Below are 22,270 nucleotides of genomic sequence, written 5' to 3'. Positions count from 1 at the left end.
CCCTAGGGGTAGGAGCATATTTTAGGGGACGAGCGACACATCCCTCGGCTTCCAGAAGTCGTATGGGGCTAAACGTGGAGAGTAACAAGCAGGGAGACGCGACGAATATCAGGCTCAGGGATCTCCAAACGCAGCCAACTCCTCCCGGGGACACAGACCCCGAGGGGACACGGTCTCGACAGAGGGTGTGCTCCGCGGGATCTGAGCGAGCGCCCGCCAGCGCCCCGCCCACTCGGGGGCCGCCCTCCCCTTGCCACCCGGCTGGACCCGCCTCCCGACGGTGCGCGGGGGTGCGGCTTGGTGCGCAGCTGCGGAGGATCGCTTCCGGGGGGCGGGTCAGCGGAAGTGAGGGCGGTAGAGGCTGGGCGGCCCACGGTGGAAGGAGGGGCAGTGAGGTGAGAGAGTCCCGGAGCCCGAGACTGAGGTGAGAAAGGTTCTAGGGCGGTGTGGAGACGGGAGCGCGGCCTTCCAGCCCGTTAGTAGACTGAGTCTACGTGCCAGGCGCTGTGCGGAGCTCGCGGCTCCTGTTCCTGCGCGAGTTCTCGCGGGAGACGCTGGTGTCCGTTTCACTTGGCCCGGGGGAAACTGAGTCCCCGAAGGGTAGTTGCTCGTCGGAGTCCCCCAGCAAACAGTGACCAAGCTAGACCTGAGACTTCTAGTTTCGGCTTCGCTGCTTGACGGGCCGGGCTGTCCCGCCGCGCATTCTGAGACCTGGCCGCGGCTCGGAGGCTTCCGCGCACTCGGGTCCAGGGCCTGTGGGTCCAAGGGCCGCTGGGCAGGCGGCGAGGACTTGGCCGACCTTGGCCCAGGTCGGGGCGGCTGCCGCGGGGGAGGGGCGGCGCGCCCTGACCTGTCCCCGCAGGGAGAGGGTCCACGTGGGTCTCCGGGCGCTGCTGCGCGCGGCAAAGTTTCACTGAGCGCGGCGGCCGCCGTGGGGTCCCCCGGGACCAGGGGTGCTGAGCGGGGCCCTGCGCTGGAGGAGCTCCCGGTCTCCTGTGGGGGACGCCTGTCAATAGACAGCAACGGCAGCCTCGGTGACAAGACCCACCGGTGCTGCCAGAGAACGGGGGAAGATCTTCTAGCCAGTGAGACTTGGGGGCGGGGGTGACAGCTGAGTTGGTGTTCTCCTTCATTCGTTTAGTTAGTTCAGCGCGTTGAAGCGCTCACTGTGTCCTAGGCAGATACCGTGCTGTGCGCGGGGATCACGGTTATCTAGTTCTTCTCGCGAGGACTCCGAGGGACAGGCAGGGTGCTGCGGAGCGCACAGGAAAGGACCTGACCCTGTCGCAGGGAAGGAAGGTGATGCTTGAGCTGAGCTCTGAGGAATGAAGAATGAGCTCGGCGAAGGGGGTGCTGGTGTTTGATGCAGGGCTCAGAGGTGGGCCCAGTATTGGGGGTTGAGGGCCAGTGTGACTGGAGGGCAAGGGGAGAGCAGGAGGGCTGGCTGCGAAATGTGCAGGCCTTGGTACTCGGTGAGTGTGGTCTAGAGAGGGCAGAGAAAGATGGGTTTGGAACTGATTGTGGATTTTATCCTGTGTTGGCTTTAGTAAGCCAGTTTTAAACGGAAGAGCGATGTAATTAACAGTGTGTTTGGGAAGGATTCCTCTGGCTGTGTGTGAGGGTTAGGCCCAGCTGGGTCTTTGGAGGTAAGGTCGGAGAGAAAGTGGCAGTAAGCACTGTTAGTGCAATTCGTGGCCAACACGGACATTCAGCACAGAGCCTGGCACACAGAGGGACTCTGATAATAAAGGCTTGAACTGAGCTGAGAAGATGGAGCCCAGGCAGGAGGTGGCAGGACCTGGACCAGGCTTTGGGTGCTTTCCACTGGCATGACCACTGAGTGACCTTAGACAAGTGCCTTCCCCTCTCCAACTTCCTTTCCCCATGTCTATCGTAAAGTGAGTGACCCCTCCTCTCCTACGGGTAGAAGAGGGGACCCTCCACGGGAGGTCTAGAGCTGCTTTGTCAGTCTAGTCTGTCCCCCGTTCAGAGCCTGTCCAGGGCTCCCCAGTGACTTCTTACCGGGACCTCATGACTTGACCCCTACTTTAGTAGCTTTATTATGCTCTGCTCCTCTTTCCACATCCTTCACCCTCCTGTGCTGGACCTGTGCTCTTGTTGTTTTGTCTTCATTTCCTACTCCCTCAAAACTCACTACAGGGCACTAGGGCCAGAGCTCTGACCTCATCTGGCCACCTGCCTAGTGATATTCAGCCTTTGCTAGAAGTACGTATTCATGTCCTATCACTCTGCTGGACAGCGAGTTCCTCGAGAGCATGACTGTGTCTTACTCCCCCCATAGCCCCTACAGTGCCCAGCACAAGGCCTGGCACAAGTGGGTACTGTTGGTGTTTGATGAACAAGTGAATGAACGAGCACACTGCATCTGCTCACCATGCAAGAACTGCTATGAAGAGCAGTCAGATGTCACCTTACCCATCTGTGTCATGTTTTAACAGTTCATTAAGCACTCAACCCCATTTCACTCACTGACCCTTAAGGTAGCCTCCAGTGGCAGCTTTTCCTGTCCCCTTTTTCCAGATGGAAAAACCAATGTTCAGCAAAGTTAAATAACTTGCCTGTAGCTACAAAGCCAGAAGGTGGCTGAGCCAGGATAAACTTTTTTGGCTCTTTTCCTCTATAGCTCGGGAGACTGAGATTGGCATGAGCTGGTGTTTGTTCTCCTATTTTCTCTGATCTCTCCCCTTGCAAGGGCCCAGCAGTGCTTTTACATCTCCAAGAACGAATCCTGGGCTTGGATAGTACCTATAACTTGGCTCGATGAGCTTTCTGGCTACCAAAGGGTTCTATTTGCATCTTCAGAGAAGTCTTGGTGTTAGTCATGGCTCTGCAGGGCCTAGTTTTGTGGGGCTTGTGTGGTGACCATTGAATCCCCACTGTGGGGGGTTGTTTCGCAAGAGGGAAATCTGGTGCTCCTCCAGATGGCCTGATATGAAGGAGTCACGCCTCCCACCTCCTGGAGCTGCCCTGTGGCTGCCTTGTCCTTCAAGTGAAGGAGCTGGTTCACGTGTCGGGAATGGAAGCCAGTGTGGTAAGGGGCATTCCCACGGCAGGGATACGGTGGGGGAAGGTTGGGTGCTGGGCCTGCTGAGGTACAGTATAAGGTTCTGAGACTCTCCAGTTGAGCACTCCTTTCTCCAGAGGCCTGGAATTGGAGCAAGGCCACCATTTCACTCCCTCTCCCTAAGAAGAACCAACTATGATCCTGGGGCACTTCAGGAGTCAGTGTATGTCTGCCTTTCTGTACAGAGGGCTGGAAGGAAAGCCTGGATAATCTCTACACTTAGCTACTTCCTCTTCCCTTCACTGACCCTCCCAACATTGACTGCCTTAGCAGCAGCAGGTATTCCCTTGGGTGGCTGGCCAGGGTGTATGTAGGCTGGCAACTGGGGAACCTGCCCTCACTATAATTGAGAGTTGACTTGCCCCTAGAGTGTGCCCTGTCCCTAGGTTTGTGGAATTCAGTCTCCCTGCTAGAGAGGAGAGGACAGGGACAGTAGTTGGATTCAGTCTCTGAGGTTGTGACTGTCTCTCTTTCTTTGCTCCAGACCATACCAATCTGGCAAAACAAGCCGCATGGGGCTGCTCGAAGTGTAGTAAGAAGAATTGGGACTAACCTACCCTTGAAGCCGTGCCCCCGGGCGTCCTTCGAGGTGAGTATGTTGGAAGGGCAGGAGGGTAGAGGCTCAGAGTGCTGCTTCTGTGCCCCAAACCCCTTGGTACTGCCCAAGTAGGTTGTTTCCTGGTCACTTTTCATTCTGTTATGAAATATTTGTTAAATGCTTATAATAGGTCCTGGTCACTGTGCCTTCCTGAGTGCATACAAACCTGTGACTACAAGGAACCTGACAGGTCTCCACATGGGACAGTGAGTGTTGTGATTTTTGAGTTGAACTCTGCTTTTCTTCACCAGCCCTAAGAATTGGCTATGTCGCCAGTATTTTTATTTATTTTATTAATTTTTTAGATGAGGTCTCCCTATGTTGCCCAGGCTAAGTCTTAAACTCCTGGGCTCAAGCAGTCCTCCTGCCTCAGCTTCCCATGTAGCTGGGATTACAGGCACAAGCCACCATGCCCAGCTCCACTATTTTTAGTGTTTCTCTGAGGCCATAATTCCTCAGCCTGCTCTTTTTGGCCAATCTGGGCATCCTTTACTGGGGTACTTCGGTCTTACCTCTGTGTCTAGGGATCCTTTAGCACCCACTCTGCAGCAGAGATTCCTACCTGGCCCAGGTTTCTTGAGACCCCTTCTGTGGTAGAAAGCAAAGTAGCATTTATTAGTCCCAGCTGCCTCCCTCTAGGAACTAATGGTTAAGCACCAGCCCCAAACTATATAGTTCAGTTCTGTGCATTTGGGGAGCTGGGACACAAAGTAAATACTTCTGCTTTCTACCCACACAGAGGAGATAGAAATATGTGCATAAAAGGATGTGGCCCAGGTAGAAATAGAAACGAAGGAGCCAAATCTGTATAAAAGATGCTAAGCAGCAGAGTCTGTAGGAACTGGATCTGGAATTAGACGAGGTGTCAGGGTTGGTATTAGGTCAGGAATGGAGTTGGAAGTATATGTGTTGCAGGGGTAGGGGCCAGGAAAAGCTGTCCCAGTATTCAGATTGCCAGCTGTCCAGAATTGCCTAAAGGTCCTGGGCAGGAACTGGTCCTAACTGCCTCAGAAGCATCAGAAAAAAAAAGGGAGACAGCTAGGGAGCATGGCTCACTCCATGGAGGCTGCCCTCACACTTGGCTGTACCCTTTGGCCAGATGCTGGCAGAGACGGTCAAGGGCACAGGCTCTCACAGAGCAGGAATATATGTGAGTAGTATTAGTAATGCTAGATAACATTTACTGAGCACATACTATGTGTCAGGCACTGTGCTGAGTACTTTGTGTTTACTCATTTAATTGCCAAGAGCAAAGGAGCATTCAGTGCTAATCAGGAAAACAAATGGAGGCTTCCCCCGAATGGCCTGTTTTAGCACTAGTTCCTGGGTCAGTGGAAGTTCTTCTCTGTGTGACCTTGGAGTATCACTTCACTCCTGTGAGTCCCAGGTTTCCTATCTGAATGCAGGAGCTATCAATCCTGGATCCATCCACCATACCAAATAATTTGTAGCAGAAACAGCTGAATTTTACTTGTATTTAGATATGCATTTATTACTATTATTAAATTACCTTAAATATTAAGAGACTCTTACCAATTTATTTTGAAAATTTAAGCACATGAAAATATTAAAATTATGAAAAGTAAAAGGAAAATAAATTACCTATAATTACACAGTAATAATACAGTAACTATTAATGTCTTAGTGTAGTCCTCTCTTTTTCTAGATAGATGTTTTTTACTTTGTTGTAATCACAGTCAACATGATTGAATCCTAATTTTTCACTTTACTCAACATCTCTAGGTTGTTGCTCATTTGGGTTGAGGAGCTATTTTAAGAAATCCTATTATGGTTCCTTTTGTATAATTAATTTCTTTTTATTTAAATCTAAATATATTCAAATTATCAGGTTTGTTTAAAACACCATTGCTGTGACAATGTCGATCTCAGTTAGCTATACAGGATTATAAAGAGCTAGTCAGGAGAAATTTCCTATTGCTGTAACAGGTTGTTGATGACCTTGTACTTGTATTTTCACCAGAGGGCACAGTGGTTTTAGACAGTAGCCATCTCTATTAAAAGGTGATGCAGGCCTGTCCCACTGAAGACACAGAACTGTTTGTAATCCCATGGACTCTCATGCATCTGGCCTCTTTTTGTTTTTATTTTGAGACAGAGTCTGGCTCTGTTGTCCAGGCTAGAGTGCAGTGGTGCAATCTCGGCTCACTGCAACCTCTGCCTCCCAGGTTCAAGCCATCCTCCCACCTCAGCCTCCTGAATAGCTGGGACTACAGGCGTATACCACCATACCCAGATAATTTTTGTATTTTTCTTTTTGGTAGAGCAGAGTTTTGCCATGTTGCCCAGACTGATCTCAAACTCTTGGTCTCAAGCATTCTGCCTGCCTCGGCCTCCCAAATGCAGGGATTATAGGTGTGAGCCACCATGCCTAACTATCATCTGGCCTCTATTCAATGTTTTCGACCAGGAACCTTCTTCTGCCCCCTCTAGGAAGCCTTCCTGACTCCCAGTGCCAGATTAGGTACCCCTCCTGTGTATTCTGCAGTTTCTGATTGGCTTATCATGGCGTCTGTAAATGTTGATGAATTTTGCTTCTCCATAGACCCTGCCCAACATCTCTGACCTGTGTTTGAGAGATGTGCCCCCAGTCCCTACCCTGGCTGACATCGCCTGGATTGCTGCAGATGAAGAGGAGACATATGCCCGGGTCAGGTAGTTGAGGCAGTAGCTGGTCTGCTGAGGAATGGAGAACTTCCCAGAAGAGGTGGCAGGCAGCAAGGAGAGAGGAAGGAGAACTGTGGGGGCTCAGAGAGGAGCAGAACCTTAATGTGCTACTCTTACAGGAGTGGGGGAAGGAACTTCAGGAGCACAGTGGCCTGCCATTTCTAACTGACCTACTTGGTTTTCCCTGGTCCAGGAGTGATACGCGCCCCCTGAGGCACACCTGGAAACCCAGCCCTCTGATTGTCATGCAGCGCAATGCCTCCGTTCCCAACCTGCGTGGGTCCGAGGAGAGGCTTCTGGCCCTGAAGAAGCCAGCCCTGCCAGCCCTAAGCCGCACCACTGAGCTGCAGGATGAGCTGAGCCACTTGCGCAGTCAGATTGCAAAGATAGTGGCAGCTGATGCAGGTAGGAGCCCCTGTGCCAGGGCCAGAACATAACAGGCTGTTCCTTTCTCCTGGCTCTTGGGCAGGATAGGGGTAAAGAAAATGGTAGTCCTTGGTTTGGAGGTACTTAGGTTCCGGGCCCTGGAGTTGTCTTGAAACCTGGCTAGCCTATAGTGCCTCTTAGATGGTTTCCACCAGCCATTTTGGGCTGAATGGTTTGGTTAGGAACAAAATCTTCACTTAACCTGTGACCCCAGGCAGAGTCCCTCCCTTAGCCCCAAAACTGACACCCTCTTCCAAGTGTCTTTAAGATCACATCTTACATAAGCCCACAGTAGCTTTTTTTTTTCTCCCTCAGTCTTGCTCTGTCGCCCAGGCTGGAGTGCAGTGGCACGATCTCGGCTCACTGCAACCTCTGTCTCCCAGGGTGCAAGCGATTCTCCTGCCTCAGCCTCCTGAGTAGCTGGGACTACAGGGATGGGCCACCAGGCCTGGCTAATTTTTTTTTTTTTGAGGTGGAGTCTCGCTCTATCACCCAGGCTGGAGTGCAGTAGCACGATCTCGGCTCACTGCAAGCTCTGCCTCCTGGGTTCACGCCATTCTCCTGCCTCAGCCTCCTGAGTCTGGAGCTGGGACTACAGGCGCCCGTCACCACGCCCGGCTAATTTTTTTTTTTTTTTTTTTTTTTTTTTTTTTGAGACGGAGTCTTGCTCCGCCGCCCAGGCTGGAGTGCAGTGGCCGGCTCTCAGCTCACTGCAAGCTCTGCCTCCCGGGTTCATGCCATTCTCCTGTCTCAGCCTCCGAGTAGCTGGGACTACAGGCGCCCACCTCGTCGCCCGGCTAGTTTTTTGTATTTTTAGTAGAGATGGGGTTTCACCGTATTAGCCAGGATGGTCTCGATCTCCTGACCTCGTGATCCGCCCATCTCGGCCTCCCAAAGTGCTGGGATTACAGGCTTAAGCCACCGCGCCCGGCCTGCCCGGCTAATTTTTTTGTATTTTTAGTAGAGACGTGGTTTCACCATGTTAGCCAGGATGGTCTCGATCTCCTGACCTTGTGATCCGCCTGCCTTGGCCTCCCAAAGTGCTGGGATTACAGGCGTGAGCCACCGTGCCCGGCCATAATTTTTATATTTTTAGTAGAGACAGAGTTTCACCATGTTGGCCAGGCTGGTCTTATATTCCTGACCTCAGATGACCCACCCGCCTCAGTCTGTCAAAGTGCTGGGATTATAGGCGTGAGCCACCGAGCCTGGCCAGCTTTCCTTTTTTGGAGACAGGATCCTGGGTCTTGCTCTGTTGCCCAGGCTGGAGTGCAGTGGCACAATCTTGGCTCACTGCAACCTCTGCCTCCCAGGCTCAAGCAATTCTCATGCCTCAGCCTCCTGAATAGCTGGAATTACAGGTGTGCACCACCACGCCTGGCTAATTTTTGTATTTTTAGTAGAGACAGGGTTTTGCCATATTAGTCAGGCTGGTCTCGAACTCCTGGCCTCAAGTAGTCCACCCAGCTCGGCCTTCTGAAGTGCTAAGATTACAGGTGTGAGCCACCATGCCTGCTGGCTTTCCTTTTCTTTTTGTTTTTGAAACAGTCTCACTCTGTCACCCAGGTTGGAGTGCAGTGGCGTAGTCTTGGCTCACTGCAACTTCCACCTCCCAAGTTCAAGCAATTCTCGTGCCTCTGCCTCCCGAGTAGCTGGGATTATAGGCGCACACTACCATGCTCAGCTACTTTTTTGTATTTTTAGTAGAGATAGGGTTTCGCCATTGCCCAGGCTGGTATCAAACTCCTGAGCTCAAGCAATCCACCTGCCTCAGCCTCCCAAAACGCTAGGATTACAGCCATGAGCCACCGCACCCTACCTTCCTTTTCAATACAAGTAAACATATCCCCCACCACCACTGAGACTTACCCTTTTTTTTTTTTTTTTTTTTTTGAGACGGAGTCTCGCTCTGTCCCCCGGGCTGGAGTGCAGTGGCCGGATCTCAGCTCACTGCAAGCTCCGCCTCCCGGGTTTACCGCCATTCTCCTGCCTCAGCCTCCGAGTAGCTGGGACTACAGGCGCCCGCCACCTCGCCCGGCTAGTTTTTTTTTGTATTTTTTGGTAGAGACGGGGTTTCACAGTGTTAGCCAGGATGGTCTCGATCTCCTGACCTCGTGATCCGCCCGCCTCGGCCTCCCAAAGTGCTGGGATTACAGGCTTGAGCCACCGCGCCCGGCCGAGACTTACCCTTTTTAAGCACCTATCTTCCCTTGCCTTGTCGTTTCTACCAGGGATCACAAGTGGCTTTACCACTTCAGTTCTCATATTGCTAGTGACATTGTCCCCATGCCCCACCCTTCAAAGTGGGGAGTTGCATGACATTATGTTACATTTTCTTATCTCAAATTAGTGGACTTTTTTGGTGGAAGGAGAATTTCATAAAGTTGGAGATTTTGGCCTTAAAAATACAGTGGCCGGGCACTGTGGCTCATGCCTGTAATCCCAACACTTTGGAAGGCTGAAGCTGGTGGATCACCTGAGGTCAGGAGTTCGAGACCAGCCTGGCCAACATGGTGAAACCCTGTCTCTACAAAAAATACAAAAATTACCCGGGCGTGGCAGCATGTGCCTGTAATCCCAGCTACTTGGGAGGCTGAGGCACAAGACTCACTTGAACCTGGGAGGCGGAGGCAGAGGCAGAGGTGGACCGTGCAGTGAGCTAAAGTTGCACCACTGCACTCCAGCATGGGCAACAGAGACTCTGTCTCAAAAAAAAAAAAAAAAAAAAAAGGTCCATTATGCAAACAAGCCCTGTAACCCACCCCTCCAGCTTTCTGTCTACAGTTAAGGCAGAACCACTGGAAACGGATGGGAAGCCTGCCTTGACCAGAGGCATGGACAACCAACAGGTGGATCTCTCCCAAGATGCTCAGGGCTTATCTTCATATTCCTCCCATCCTCATTTTTTCACTCTGCATTGATTCAGAGTCATAGCTCCGAAATTTATCAGTTGGTAGGACACATGAAAATCATAGTATTCTTTGAAATCTTCATGTATTTAATTTCTTCACATGGAAGTTTTATGAAGAATTGCACTGAAACTCCATTTATATTTCTTGGCTACTTTTTTGTCATCCAAGAGACAAACTGAAGTAACATGTTTTTTAGAAACACAGTTTTTAGTGTATTTAGTGTTTTCAAAGTATTTTTAGAAATGTAGAAGTTAAGGAAATTCTCTCCACTGAAATTTGGGAAGGTTGGGAGGTTTGTCACCATTCTTGTTTTGCTCGGAACATGTCTTCTAGTTCACAGATAAAAAGATTCAAAGGAGCATAGTCAAAAGCACTAGCCTAGTTAGAGAAAAGGACAAATTCAGGCCTTAGCTGCCACTGCTGCTTTGGCCTATGACAGAGCTATCACTCCACAGCCTATTGTGGAATGGGAGTTTTAAATGCCAAGGCCTTTATGGGCTGGGTTTTCCTACCCTCCTGGAACACTGGAAAAGCCCAGTGCTTCTATAGCTTTCTGAGCCCCTGAGTGAGAAGCATAGTGGAATGACCCTCCAGTGGCTGCAGATACCATCCTGGCTCTCCCAGACTGTCATGGTGTCAGCCCAGGAAATGAATGTTCAGTAGGCAGGGCTATGGGGAGAAGATATTCCTACTGTGTTCTAGCCCCAATGTCCATCCATGCCTATTGTTTTCTCTTTCAGCTTCGGCTTCATTAACGCCAGATTTCTTATCTCCAGGAAGTTCAAATGTCTCTTCTCCCTTACCTTGTTTTGGATCCTCATTCCACTCTACAACTTCCTTTGTCATTAGTGACATCACCGAGGAGACAGAGGTGGAGGTCCCTGAGCTTCCATCAGTCCCCCTGCTTTGTTCTGCCAGCCCTGAATGTTGCAAACCAGAACACAAAGCTACCTGCAGTTCGTCTGAAGAGGATGACTGCATCTCTTTGTCCAAGGCCAGCAGCTTTGCAGACATGATGGGTATCCTGAAGGACTTTCACCGAATGAAACAGAGCCAAGATCTGTAAGTATCTGATGAGGAGCTCTAGTATCTATTTACTCTGAGTTGCCCATGGCCAGTGATCTAATGCAACATACTTACATAGTAAGTTCTTAGTAGTACTATATGTTATGTCATTCATAAAGCTTGCTGACTACCTGCTTGCCAGTGCCTGGGGCCCCAGTTTGAGGAAAGAGCAACACTTTACATTTATTGGGTTAGGTCACCCCAACCAAATATGAGGCTAGTAGGGATTTTTACAAGACAGCTCATCTAATCCAACTTCTGTCCTCAGGTGGCTTTACCACCTCAGTTCTCATACTGCTAGGGACAATGTCTTCATGCCCCACCCTTCAAAGTGAGGGGTTGCATGACATTATGTTTTGTTATGTTTTCTTATCTCAAATTGGTAGGTTTTTTTTTTTTTTTTTTTTTGAGACGGAGTCTCGCTCTGTCGCCCAGGCTGGAGTGCAGTGGCCGGATCTCAGCTCACTGCAAGCTCCGTCTCCCGGGTTTACGCCATTCTCTCGCCTCAGCCTCCCGAGTAGCTGGGACTACAGGCGCCCGCCACCTCGCCCGGCTAGTTTTTTGTATTTTTTTTTTAGTAGAGACGGGGTTTCACCGTGTTAGCCAGGATGGTCTTGATCTCCTGACCTCGTGATCCACCCGTCTCGGCCTCCCAAAGTGCTGGGATTACAGGCTTGAGCCACCGCGCCCGGCCTCAAATTGGTAGGCTTTTTTGGTGGGAGGAGAATTTCATAAAGTTGGAGATTTCTACTTTAAAATACAGTGGTCCATTGTGCAAACCAACCCTGCATATTCAGTGATTTGAGAACAAGGCTTTTGAGACTCGCCAGTAGTTCCAAAACCTAGCTGTCCATCAGAATTGCTCAGATTTGTTAAAAATACACCTTTACCTTAATAAAGTAGAACCCCAAGGAGTGGAGCTCTAGGTTTTTCCGATGGAGTATGAGGGACTTTGGGGAATACCTACCTTGAAAAACTTTACCTGGCAAAGAAGCCTCAGGGAGTCACCCCATTGCAGAGTGTTTCTCCAGCTGTGGGTTGTGGTTTCAACAGCTGCACAGGACTCACCAGAGGAGCTTGGTTTGAATGTAGGTTCCTGGGCATTTGAGAGCCAGACCTTGATGGCCAGCGCCCAGCTTGTGCAGCTGTTTGTTAATGCAGATGAAAAACTGTTTTGGGGACAGGGAAGTGAGGTCTTCTCCTGAGTTGATGTTAAGTTCCCATTAAAGGGAAAGTTACTTGCCCTGGATCCCTTTTTGTCTCCTGGGATCCATTTCCCTCTGAAAAGTAGACCAGGCTAAGTGACTCCCTCCTTGCCTCCTGGCAGTTGACCCATTTAGAGAAGTCACTCTTAAGCTTCCTTCACTGGCCCTAGTCAGGTTGGTCATACTCACCCATATCTTTTTGGTCTTCCACGTTCCCAAATTCAGTTGCTGCTGCTTTTGGTCTTCTCTGAGCTGTTTTCTTCTGAACACAATGTTTTTTAGGTTGACTCTCAAACTTTCTCTTACTTGCCTTTTGGACCAAATTAGATTCAAGACCCTTATTGCCAGCCCCCTCCTCCCACTTGTGTCTTTGGATCAGGAGCTGGGTCAGTGAATAAGAATGGGAAAGTACCCCAGTCAGCAAAGGTTCAGATATGTCACCAACCAAACGCAGTCCCTCTTGTTGCTTTGAAGGTTGAATAATCAGTCTTGGCTCTTATATTTAGTTTACTCCCCAGTAAAACACCTTCTTGAGGATGAATGTATATAAGTTCACTAGGATTTCTTTTTTTTTTGAGACGGAGTCTTGCTCTGTCACCGGGGCTGGAGTGCAGTGGCCGGATCTCAGCTCACTGCAAGCTCCGCCTCCCGGGTTCACGCCATTCTCCTGCCTCAGCCTCCCGAGTAGCTGGGACTACAGACGCCCGCCACCTCGCCCGGCTAGTTTTTTGTATTTTTTTTTTTAGTAGAGACGGGGTTTCACAGTGTTCGCCAGGATGGTCTCGATCTCCTGACCTCGTGATCCGCCCATCTCGGCCTCCCAAAGTGCTGGGATTACAGGCTTGAGCCACCGCGCCCGGCCATTCACTAGGATTTCAAGCAACTATTTTCCAGGTATTTAGGACCCTCTTATATGATGTATCAGATAACTTGGGCCTACTTCAGTCTGGAGTTGGTTTTGTTCCCATGCGTTTCTTGTGTGAAAGTTTTGCTCTAATTCTGGTTCTCATAAAAAAATCATCTCCGGCCGGGCGCGGTGGCTCAAGCCTGTAATCCCAGCACTTTGGGAGGCCGAGATGGGCGGATCACGAGGTCAGGAGATCGAGACCATCCTGGCTAATACGGCGAAACCCCGTCTCTACTAAAAAATACAAAAAACTAGCCGGGCGACGAGGCGGGCGCCTATAGTCCCAGCTACTCGGGAGGCTGAGACAGGAGAATGGCGTGAACCCGGGAGGCGGAGCTTGCAGTGAGCTGAGAGCCGGCCACTGCACTCCAGCCTGGGCGGCAGAGCAAGACTCCGTCTCAAAAAAAAAAAAAAAAAAAAAAATCATCTCCCCTGAAGGGGAGACCAGGAAGTAGGAATCCCAAGCACACCTTTTCCCCAGAACTATTAAGGGTCAGAATAGCCAAGAGTCATCAGTCACTTCCCCTGCTGACCCTCTGTGGAAATGCCACTAAGAAAACATAGGGCCAGAAGTCAGAAGCAGAAGTTTAGCCACCAGCGGCCAACTCTAACCGATTGATGGTCCTTTACTTTGCCCACACTTTATAGCTATTTCAGGAAATAGTAAAGCATTCTAGTTAAGAGAAGAGATCTGGAACCAGCTAGTTTGGTTTTGAACTCTGGATTCACCACTTACTTGCTCAGTGACTAGTGACCTTGGGCAACTTGTATAACCTTTCTGTGCTTCAATTTCCTTATCTGTGAAAGGGAATTGTAATAGCACCTACCTCGTAAGATTGTTGTGAGGATTCCATGAGATAGTGTATTCAAATATATACAACACTACCCAGGAAAGAGTAAGTACTCAAGCTATTATTGTGTCTCTAGGAACCGGAGTTCACTGAAGGAGGAAGACCCTGCTGTGCTTATCTCTGAGGTCCTACGAAGGAAGTTTGCTCTAAAGGAAGAAGATATCAGTAGAAAAGGAAACTGACAACCCTCAGCTCTGCAAACTCAGTCTCATGCTCCTGGAATACCTTCAATAGCTGCCTTCCTCACCACAGATGTTTCTGCCTCTAAAGGAGAAATCTTCTGCAACAGTCTTGCTGACAAGCTAGAGCTTGGACTGAAAGAGAAGAGCTGGATTATATGTTTCCCAGACTTCAAACCCTAGCAGAAGCTAAGGCTTGTGATTTGACCTGAGACATCTGTTTCAGGTAATTGTGTAGAATGAAGTATCTCAGTTTAAAGGGTAAGAGAGAAATTGTTTCTGGTTTTTCCTTGCCCCTGTGTGAAAACAGGTCCGAAATGACTGACTGACTTCACTGCATTAGACCCTATAACTGGTTTCACAAGACACTTTGTGCCCAGCTGTCACTCACTCTCAGCAGCTTCCTTGCAGCAGAGCAGGGCTGAGGGGAAGGGGCTATAAATGTTTGTATACATGTTCACAGGGCATGGAAAATCTTATGCTGCTCCATCATAAACGTACACCAATGCCCAGCAATCACCCTTCTCATTTCCTTGTCTAGATGTAGAGGTCAGGCTGCTGAACCAGCCAACACATGGGCTACTGCTGGGAAGCCTGGGCTGTTTTTTTTCTTAAACACATTTTATATTACTGAACAACCAAATCTACCCTCCATGGCCCTGAGGCCTTATCAGTTCCACTGATTAAAAACTTTCTCTTTCACGGACTTTAAGCCCGGTAGGAAAGAGAAAGGAGGAGGGGGAAAGAGCATACCATCTTTCTTCCAGGCCCTTGACTGCTCCTTTGGGTTGGGCCAAGGTTTGTACCTACCACACCATGCATGACTCAGATGCCCTCAGGTCCCTTTCTCTGTGGTATGTATTACTGTGTGTGTTTGGGTTGAAGCACTACCTGACATTAAAAGAAGGACTTGGAGAGAGAATGCATTTGCTGTGTCCATCTCTTGAGTTGTGATTACCCAGTATCCTTCAGGGGATAGGATTACTGTTCATTTTAAAGTGTATGAACTTAAACAGGCTATTGGCTTCTCCTCTTTCCTTATAAGGTCCTGCCCTTCTAGGGGGTTTCTTCCCCCTTTCTGTAGAGATTTTGCCCTATACTCTTTTTCTTTTTTTAGAAACAGTATCTAGCTCTGTAATGCCCAGGCCGGAGTGCAGTGGTGGGATCATTAGCTAACTGCAGCCTCCAAACTCCTGGGCTCAAGTGAGCCTCCCACCTTAACCTCCTGAGCAGCTGGGACTACAGGTATGCACCACCACACCCAGGAAATATTTTAATTTTTTTGTAGAGATGGGATCTTGTATGTTGCCCAGGCTGGTCTTGAACTCCTGGTCTCAAGCAAACCTCCCACCTCAGCCTCCCAGAGCATTGAGATTACAGACATGAGCCACCGCACTAAGCCCCATACATTCTTAAAAAAGCAGGTCTTCCAGGAAAATGACCGGAGAGATGACATAGAACACAAAAGTAGAATTTAACATTTAAATTAGGCCAGGCACAGTGGCTCATACCTCTAAATCACAGCACTTTGGGAGTTCAAGATCAGCCTGGCCAACAAAGCAAGACCTCATCTCTACAAAATATTTTTAAAATTAGCTGGGCATGGTGGCATGTGCCTGTAGTCTCAGCTACTCAGGAGGCTGAGGTGGGAAAATCACTTGTGCCCAGGAGGTCCAGGCTGCAGTGAACTGTGTTCCTGCCACTGCACTCCAGCCTGGGCAACACAGCAAGACCATGTCTCAAAAAACTAAAATTTAAGTTAAAAAAAAAAAAGCAGTTCTGGGGGGGCGGAGCAAGATGGCCGAATAGGAACAGCTCCAGTCTCCAACTCCCAGCGCGAGCGACACAGAAGACCGGTGATTTCTGCATTTTCAACTGAGGTACTGGGGTCATCTCTCTAGGGAGTGCCGGACAATCGGTGCGGGGCAGCTGCTGCAGCCTGACCAGCGTGAGCTGAAGCAGGGCGAGGCATCGCCTCACCTGGAAGCGCAAGGGGGAAGGAATCCCTTTTCCTAGCCAGGGGAACTGAGACACACACCACCTGGAAAATCGGGTAACTCCCACCCCAATACTGCGCTTTAAGGAAACAGGCACACCAGGAGAATATATCCCACCCTGGCCGGGAGGGTCCCACGCCCACGGAGCCTCCCTCACTGCTAACACAGCCGTCTGCGCCGATCTATCCGCAAGGCAGCAGCGAGGCTGGGGGAGGGGCGCCCGCCATTGCTGAGGCTTAAGTAGGTAAACAAAGCCGCTGGGAAGCTCGAACTGGGTGGAGCTCACAGCAGCTCAAGGAAGCCTGCCTGTCTCTGTAGACTCTACCCCTGCGGACAGCGCACAGCTGCAGTCCATTAGGGGAAAGAGCGGGGCCGCTGCAGACCCGAACGACTCTGTCTGACAGCTTTGGGGAGAGCCGTGGATCTCCTAACGCGGAGGTTGAGATCTGAGAACGGACAGACTGCCTGCTCAGGTGGGTCCCTGACCCCTGAGTAGCCTAGCTGGGAGACATCCCCCACTAGGGGCAGTCTGATACCCCACACCTCACAGGGTGGCGTCACCCCTGAGAGGAAACTTCCAAAGAAAGAATCAGACAGGTACACTCGCTGTTCAGCAATATTCTATCTTCAGCAACCTCTGCTGCTGATACCCAGGCAAACAGGGTCTGGAGTGGACCTCAAGCAATCTCTAACAGACCAACAGACAGTCCTTCTGACTGTCAGACGGAAAACTATCAAACAGGAAGGACACCTATACCAAAACCCCATCAGTACGTCACCATCATCAAAGTCCAGAGACAGATAAAACCACAAAGATGGGGAAGAAGCAGGGCAGAAAAGCTGGAAATTCAAAAAATAAGAGCGCATCTCCCCCTGCAAAGGAGCGCAGCCCATCGCCAGCAACGGATCAAAGCTGGTCAGAGAATGACTTTGACGAGATGAGAGAAGAAGGCTTCAGTCCATCAAACCTCTCAGAGCTAAAGGAGGAATTACGTACCCAGCGCAAAGAAACTAAAAATCTTGAAAAAAAGTGGAAGAATTGACAGCTAGACTAATTAATGCAGAGAAGATCATAAACGAAATGACAGAGATGAAAACCATGACACGAGAAATACGTGACAAATGCACAAGCTTCGGTAACCGACTCGATCAACTGGAGGAAAGAGTATCAGCGATTGAGGATCAAATGAATGAATGAAGCGAAGAGAAACCAAAAGAAAAAAGAAGAAAAAGAAATGAACAAAGCCTGCAAGAAGTATGGGATTATGTCAAAAGACCAAATCTACGTCTGATTGGGGTGCCTGAAAGTGAGGGGGAAAATGGAACCAAGTTGGAAAACACTCTTCAGGATATCATCCAGGAGAACTTCCCCAACCTAGTAGGGCAGGCCAACATTCAAATTCAGGAAATACAGAGAACGCCACAAAGATACTCCTCCAGAAGAGCAACTCCAAGACACATAATTGCCAGATTCACCAAAGTTGAAATGAAGGAAAAATCTTAAGGGCAGCCAGAGAGAAAGGTCGGGTTACCCACAAAGGGAAGCCCATCAGAATAACAGCAGACCTCTCGGCAGAAACTCTACAAGCCAGAAGAGAGTGGGGGCCAATATTCAACGTTCTTAAAGAAAAGAATTTTCAACCGAGAATTTCATATCCAGCCAAACTAAGCTTCATCAGTGAAGGAGAAATAAAATCCTTTACAGATAAGCAAATGCTTAGAGATTTTGTCACCACCAGGCCTGCCTTACAAGAGACCCTGAAGGAAGCCCTAAACATGGAAAGGAACAACCGGTACCAGCCATTGCAAAAACATGCCAAAATGTAAAGACCATCGAGGCTAGGAAGAAACTGCATCAACTAACGAGCAAAATAACCAGTTAATATCATAATGACAGGATCAAGTTCACACATAACAATATTAACCTTAAATGTCAATGGACTAAATGCTCCAATTAAAAGACACAGACTGGCAAACTGGATCAAGAGTCAAGACCCATCAGTCTGCTGTATTCAGGAGACCCATCTCACATGCAGAGATACATACTAGGCTCAAAATAAAGGGATGGAGGAAGATCTACCAAGCAAATGGAGAACAAAAAAAAGCAGGGGTTGCAATCCTAGTCTCTGATAAAACAGACTTTAAACCATCAAAGATCAAAAGAGACAAAGAAGGCCATTACATAATGGTAAAGGGATCAATTCAACAGGAAGAGCTAACTCTCCTAAATATATATGCACCCAATACAGGAGCACCCAGATTCATAAAGCAAGTCCTTAGAGACCTACAAAGAGACTTAGACTCCCATACAATAATAATGGGAGACTTCAACACTCCACTGTCAACATTAGACAGATCAACGAGACAGAAAGTTAACAAGGATATCCAGGAATTGAACTCATCTCTGCACCAAGCGGACCTAATAGACATCTATAGAACTCTCCACCCCAAATCAACAGAATATACATTCTTCTCAGCACCACATCGCACTTATTCCAAAATTGACCACATAATTGGAAGTAAAGCACTCCTCAGCAAATGTACAAGAACTGAAATTATAACAAACTGTCTCTCAGACCACAGTGCAATCAAACTAGAACTCAGGACTAAGAAACTCAATCAAAACCGCTCAACTACATGGAAACTGAACAACCTGCTCCTGAATGACTACTGGGTACATAACGAAATGAAAGCAGAAATAAAGATGTTCTTTGAAACCAATGAGAACAAAGATACAACATACCAGAATCTCTGGGACACATTTAAAGCAGTGTGTAGAGGGAAATTTATAGCACTAAATGCCCACAAGAGAAAGCAGGAGAGATCTAAAATTGACACTCTAACATCACAATTAAAAGAACTAGAGAGGCAAGAGCAAACACATTCAAAAGCTAGCAGAAGGCAAGAAATAACTAAGATCAGAGCAGAACTGAAGGAGATAGAGACACAAAAAACCCTCCAAAAAATCAATGAATCCAGGAGTTGGTTTTTTGAAAAGATAAACAAAATTGACAGACCGCTAGCTAGACTAATAAAGAAGAAAAGAGAGAAGAATCAAATAGACGATAAAAAATGATAAAGGGGATATCACCACCGACCCCACAGAAATACAAACAACCATCAGAGAATACTATAAATGCCTCTACGCAAATCAACTAGAAAATCTAGAAGAAATGGATAATTTCCTGGACACTTACACTCTCCCAAGACTAAACCAGGAAGAAGTTGAATCCCTGAATAGACCAATAGCAGGCTCTGAAATTGAGGCAACAATTAATAGCCTACCCACAAAAAAAAGTCCAGGACCAGATGGATTCACAGCTGAATTCTACCAGAGGTACAAGGAGGAGCTGGTACCATTCCTTCTGAAACTATTTCAATCAATAGAAAAAGAGGGAATCCTCCCTAACTCTTTTTATGAGGCCAACATCATCCTGATACCAAAGCCTGGCAGAGACACAACAAAAAAAGAGAATTTTAGACCAATATCCCTGATGAACATCGATGCAAAAATCCTCAATAAAATACTGGCAAACCGGATTCAGCAGCACATCAAAAAGCTTATCCACCATGATCAAGTGGGCTTCATCCCTGGGATGCAAGGCTGGTTCAACATTCGCAAATCAATAAACGTAATCCAGCATATAAACAGAACCAAAGACAAGAACCATAATTATCTCAATAGATGCAGAAAAGGCTTTTGACAAAATTCAACAGCCCTTTATGCTAAAAACGCTCAATAAATTTGGTATTGATGGAACGTACCTCAAAATAATAAGAGCTATTTATGACAAACCCACAGCTAATATCATACTGAATGGGCAAAAACTGGAAAAATTCCCTTTGAAAACTGGCACAAGACAGGGATGCCCTCTCTCACCACTCCTATTCAACATAGTGTTGGAAGTTCTGGCTAGGGCAATCAGGCAAGAGAAAGAAATCAAGGGTATCCAGTTAGGAAAAGAAGAAGTCAAATTGTCCCTGTTTGCAGATGACATGATTGTATATTTAGAAAACCCCATCGTCTCAGCCCAAAATCTCCTTAAGCTGATAAGCAACTTCAGCAAAGTCTCAGGATACAAAATTAATGTGCAAAAATCACAAGCATTCTTATACACCAGTAACAGACAAGCAGAGAGCCAAATCAGGAATGAACTTCCATTCACAATTGCTTCAAAGAGAATAAAATACCTAGGAATCCAGCTTACAAGGGATGTAAAGGACCTCTTCAAGGAGAACTACAAACCACTGCTCAGTGAAATCAAAGAGGACACAAACAAATGGAAGAACATACCATGCTCATGGATAGGAAGATTAATATCGTGAAAATGGCCATACTGCCCAAGGTGATTTATAGATTCAATGCCATCCCCATCAAGCTACCAATGACTTTCTTCACAGAATTGGAAAAAACTGCTTTAAAGTTCATATGGAACCAAAAAAGAGCCCGCATTGCCAAGACAATCCTAAGTCAAAAGGACAAAGCTGGAGGCGTCACGCTACCTGACTTCAAACTATACTACAAGGCTACAGTAACCAAAACAGCATGGTACTGGTACCAAAACAGAGATATAGACCAATGGAACAGAACAGAGTCCTCAGAAATAATACCACACATCTACAGCCATCTGATCTTTGACAAACCTGAGAGAAACAAGAAATGGGGAAAGGATTCCCTATTTAATAAATGGTGCTGGGAAAATTGGCTAGCCATAAGTAGAAAGCTGAAACTGGATCCTTTCCTTACCCCTTATACGAAAATTAATTCAAGATGGATTAGAGACTTAAATGTTAGACCTAATACCATAAAAACCCTAGAAGAAAATCTAGGTAGTACCATTCAGGACATAGGCATGGGCAAGGACTTCATGTCTAAAACACCAAAAGCAACGGCAGCAAAAGCAAAAATTGACACATGGGATCTAATTAAACTAAGAGCTTTTGCACAGCTAAAGAAACTACCATCAGAGTGAACAGGCAAAACCAGAATGGGAAAAATTTTTGCAACCTACTCATCTGACAAAGGGCTAATATCCAGAATCTACAAAGAACTCAAACAAATATACAAGAAAAAAACAAACAACCCCATCAAAAAGTGGGGAAAGGATATGAACAGACATTTCTCAAAAGAAGACATCCATACAGCCAACAGACACATGAAAAAATGCTCATCATCACTCGCCATCAGAGAAATGCAAATCAAAACTACAATGAGATACCATCTCACACCAGTTAGAATGGCAATCATTAAGAAGTCAGGAAACAACAGGTGTTGGAGAGGATGTGGAGAAATAGGAACACTTTTACACTGTTGGTGGGATTGTAACTAGTTCAACCATTATGGAAAACAGTATGGCGATTCCTCAAGGATCTAGAACTAGATGTACCATATGACCCAGCCATCCCACTACTGGGTATATACCCAAAGGATTATAAATTACTCTACTACAAAGACACATGCACACGTATGTTTATTGCGGCACTATTCACAATAGCAAAGACTTGGAATCAACCCAAATGTCCATCTGTGACAGACTGGATTAAGAAAATGTGGCACATATACACCATGGAATACTATGCAGCCATAAAAAGGATGAGTTTGCATCCTTTGTAGGGACATGGATGCAGCTGGAAACCATCATTCTTAGCAAACTATCACAAGAAGAGAAACCAAACACCGCATGTTCTCACTCATAGGTGGGAACTGAACAATGAGATCACTTGGACTCGGGAAGGGGAACATCACACACTGGGGCCTATCATGAGGAGGGGGGAGGAGGGAGGGATTGCATTGGGGGATTATACATGATATAAAAGTCATGCACATGTACCCTAGAACTTAAAGTATAATAAAAAAAAAAAAAAAAAAAAAAAAAAGCAGTTCTATCTTATAACCTGCAAGTTTGTCCCCTAGAGATTGTTTAAGCTCTTAGGTACCATATCAACAACAAAGGATAATGCCTTGGGTAGAAGACAGGTCAAACTAGACTCTGGTTCAGATCAGACTCAGGGCAATGACAGCATAGTTTTACAAAGGGGATTCCCTCCTATCTTGTGGGAAAAGTAACAGTCACATCCTGATTGTTATTAGAGCTCAGGCTTTTTAAGGGGGATATTTAAACATAGAGTATATAACTTTAAAGTGCTGTACAGTTACCACAAAAATAAAATAAGAAACTAACACCATTCTACCTCTCTTCTGCCCACACCTGGGTTGTGGGGAGATTTGCTAATCACTCAAAAAAAGGGTCAAGAGTAATCATCCCAAGCTTAGATCAGCCAGAGATTAAAAGCTCACACATCTGGCCCGGCACGGTGGCTTACACCTGTAATCCCAGCACTTTGGGAGGCCAAGGCGGG

The 22,270-nt window shown here is 47.6% G+C and overlaps 1 protein-coding gene and 1 pseudogene across 6 annotated transcripts; one reads left to right on the top strand and one right to left on the bottom strand.

The window, feature by feature from the left end:
* Positions 1 to 114: 114 nt before the first annotated feature.
* Positions 115 to 1,133, bottom strand: LOC117093568 (annotated as a pseudogene).
* On the top strand, positions 278 to 14,839 carry MTFR1L (mitochondrial fission regulator 1 like). 6 transcript variants are annotated; one of them, XM_033227728.1, is made up of 7 exons: positions 278 to 424; positions 2,943 to 3,052; positions 3,570 to 3,674; positions 6,247 to 6,356; positions 6,562 to 6,773; positions 10,556 to 10,768; positions 13,811 to 14,839. In XM_033227728.1, exons 2-6 carry the CDS (start codon positions 3,038 to 3,040, stop codon positions 10,720 to 10,722), a joined length of 609 nt encoding a protein of 202 aa, XP_033083619.1. In that variant the 5' UTR covers positions 278 to 424; positions 2,943 to 3,037; the 3' UTR covers positions 10,723 to 10,768; positions 13,811 to 14,839. The 6 variants fall into 6 exon arrangements, with proteins under 6 accessions (XP_033083619.1, XP_033083618.1, XP_033083614.1 ...); XM_033227727.1 differs by having other exon boundaries at positions 10,483 to 10,768; XM_033227723.1 differs by having other exon boundaries at positions 10,447 to 10,768.
* The last annotated feature ends 7,431 nt before the right edge of the window (positions 14,840 to 22,270 follow it).

The sequence above is a fragment of the Trachypithecus francoisi genome, unplaced genomic scaffold (genome assembly GCF_009764315.1).
Source record: "Trachypithecus francoisi isolate TF-2019V2 unplaced genomic scaffold, Tfra_2.0 Lachesis_group12, whole genome shotgun sequence".
NCBI lineage: Eukaryota > Metazoa > Chordata > Mammalia > Primates > Cercopithecidae > Trachypithecus > Trachypithecus francoisi.
This window is presented reverse-complemented; position numbering and strand designations above follow the sequence as displayed.

Excerpts from the sequence above, each read along its gene's own strand:
- MTFR1L (XM_033227723.1), top strand. Across the intron at positions 6,357-6,561 it reads GAGACATATGCCCGGGTCAG|GAGTGATACGCGCCCCCTGA; the intron begins GTAGTTGAGGCA and ends TCCCTGGTCCAG. Across the intron at positions 10,769-13,810 it reads ATGAAACAGAGCCAAGATCT|GAACCGGAGTTCACTGAAGG; the intron begins GTAAGTATCTGA and ends TTGTGTCTCTAG.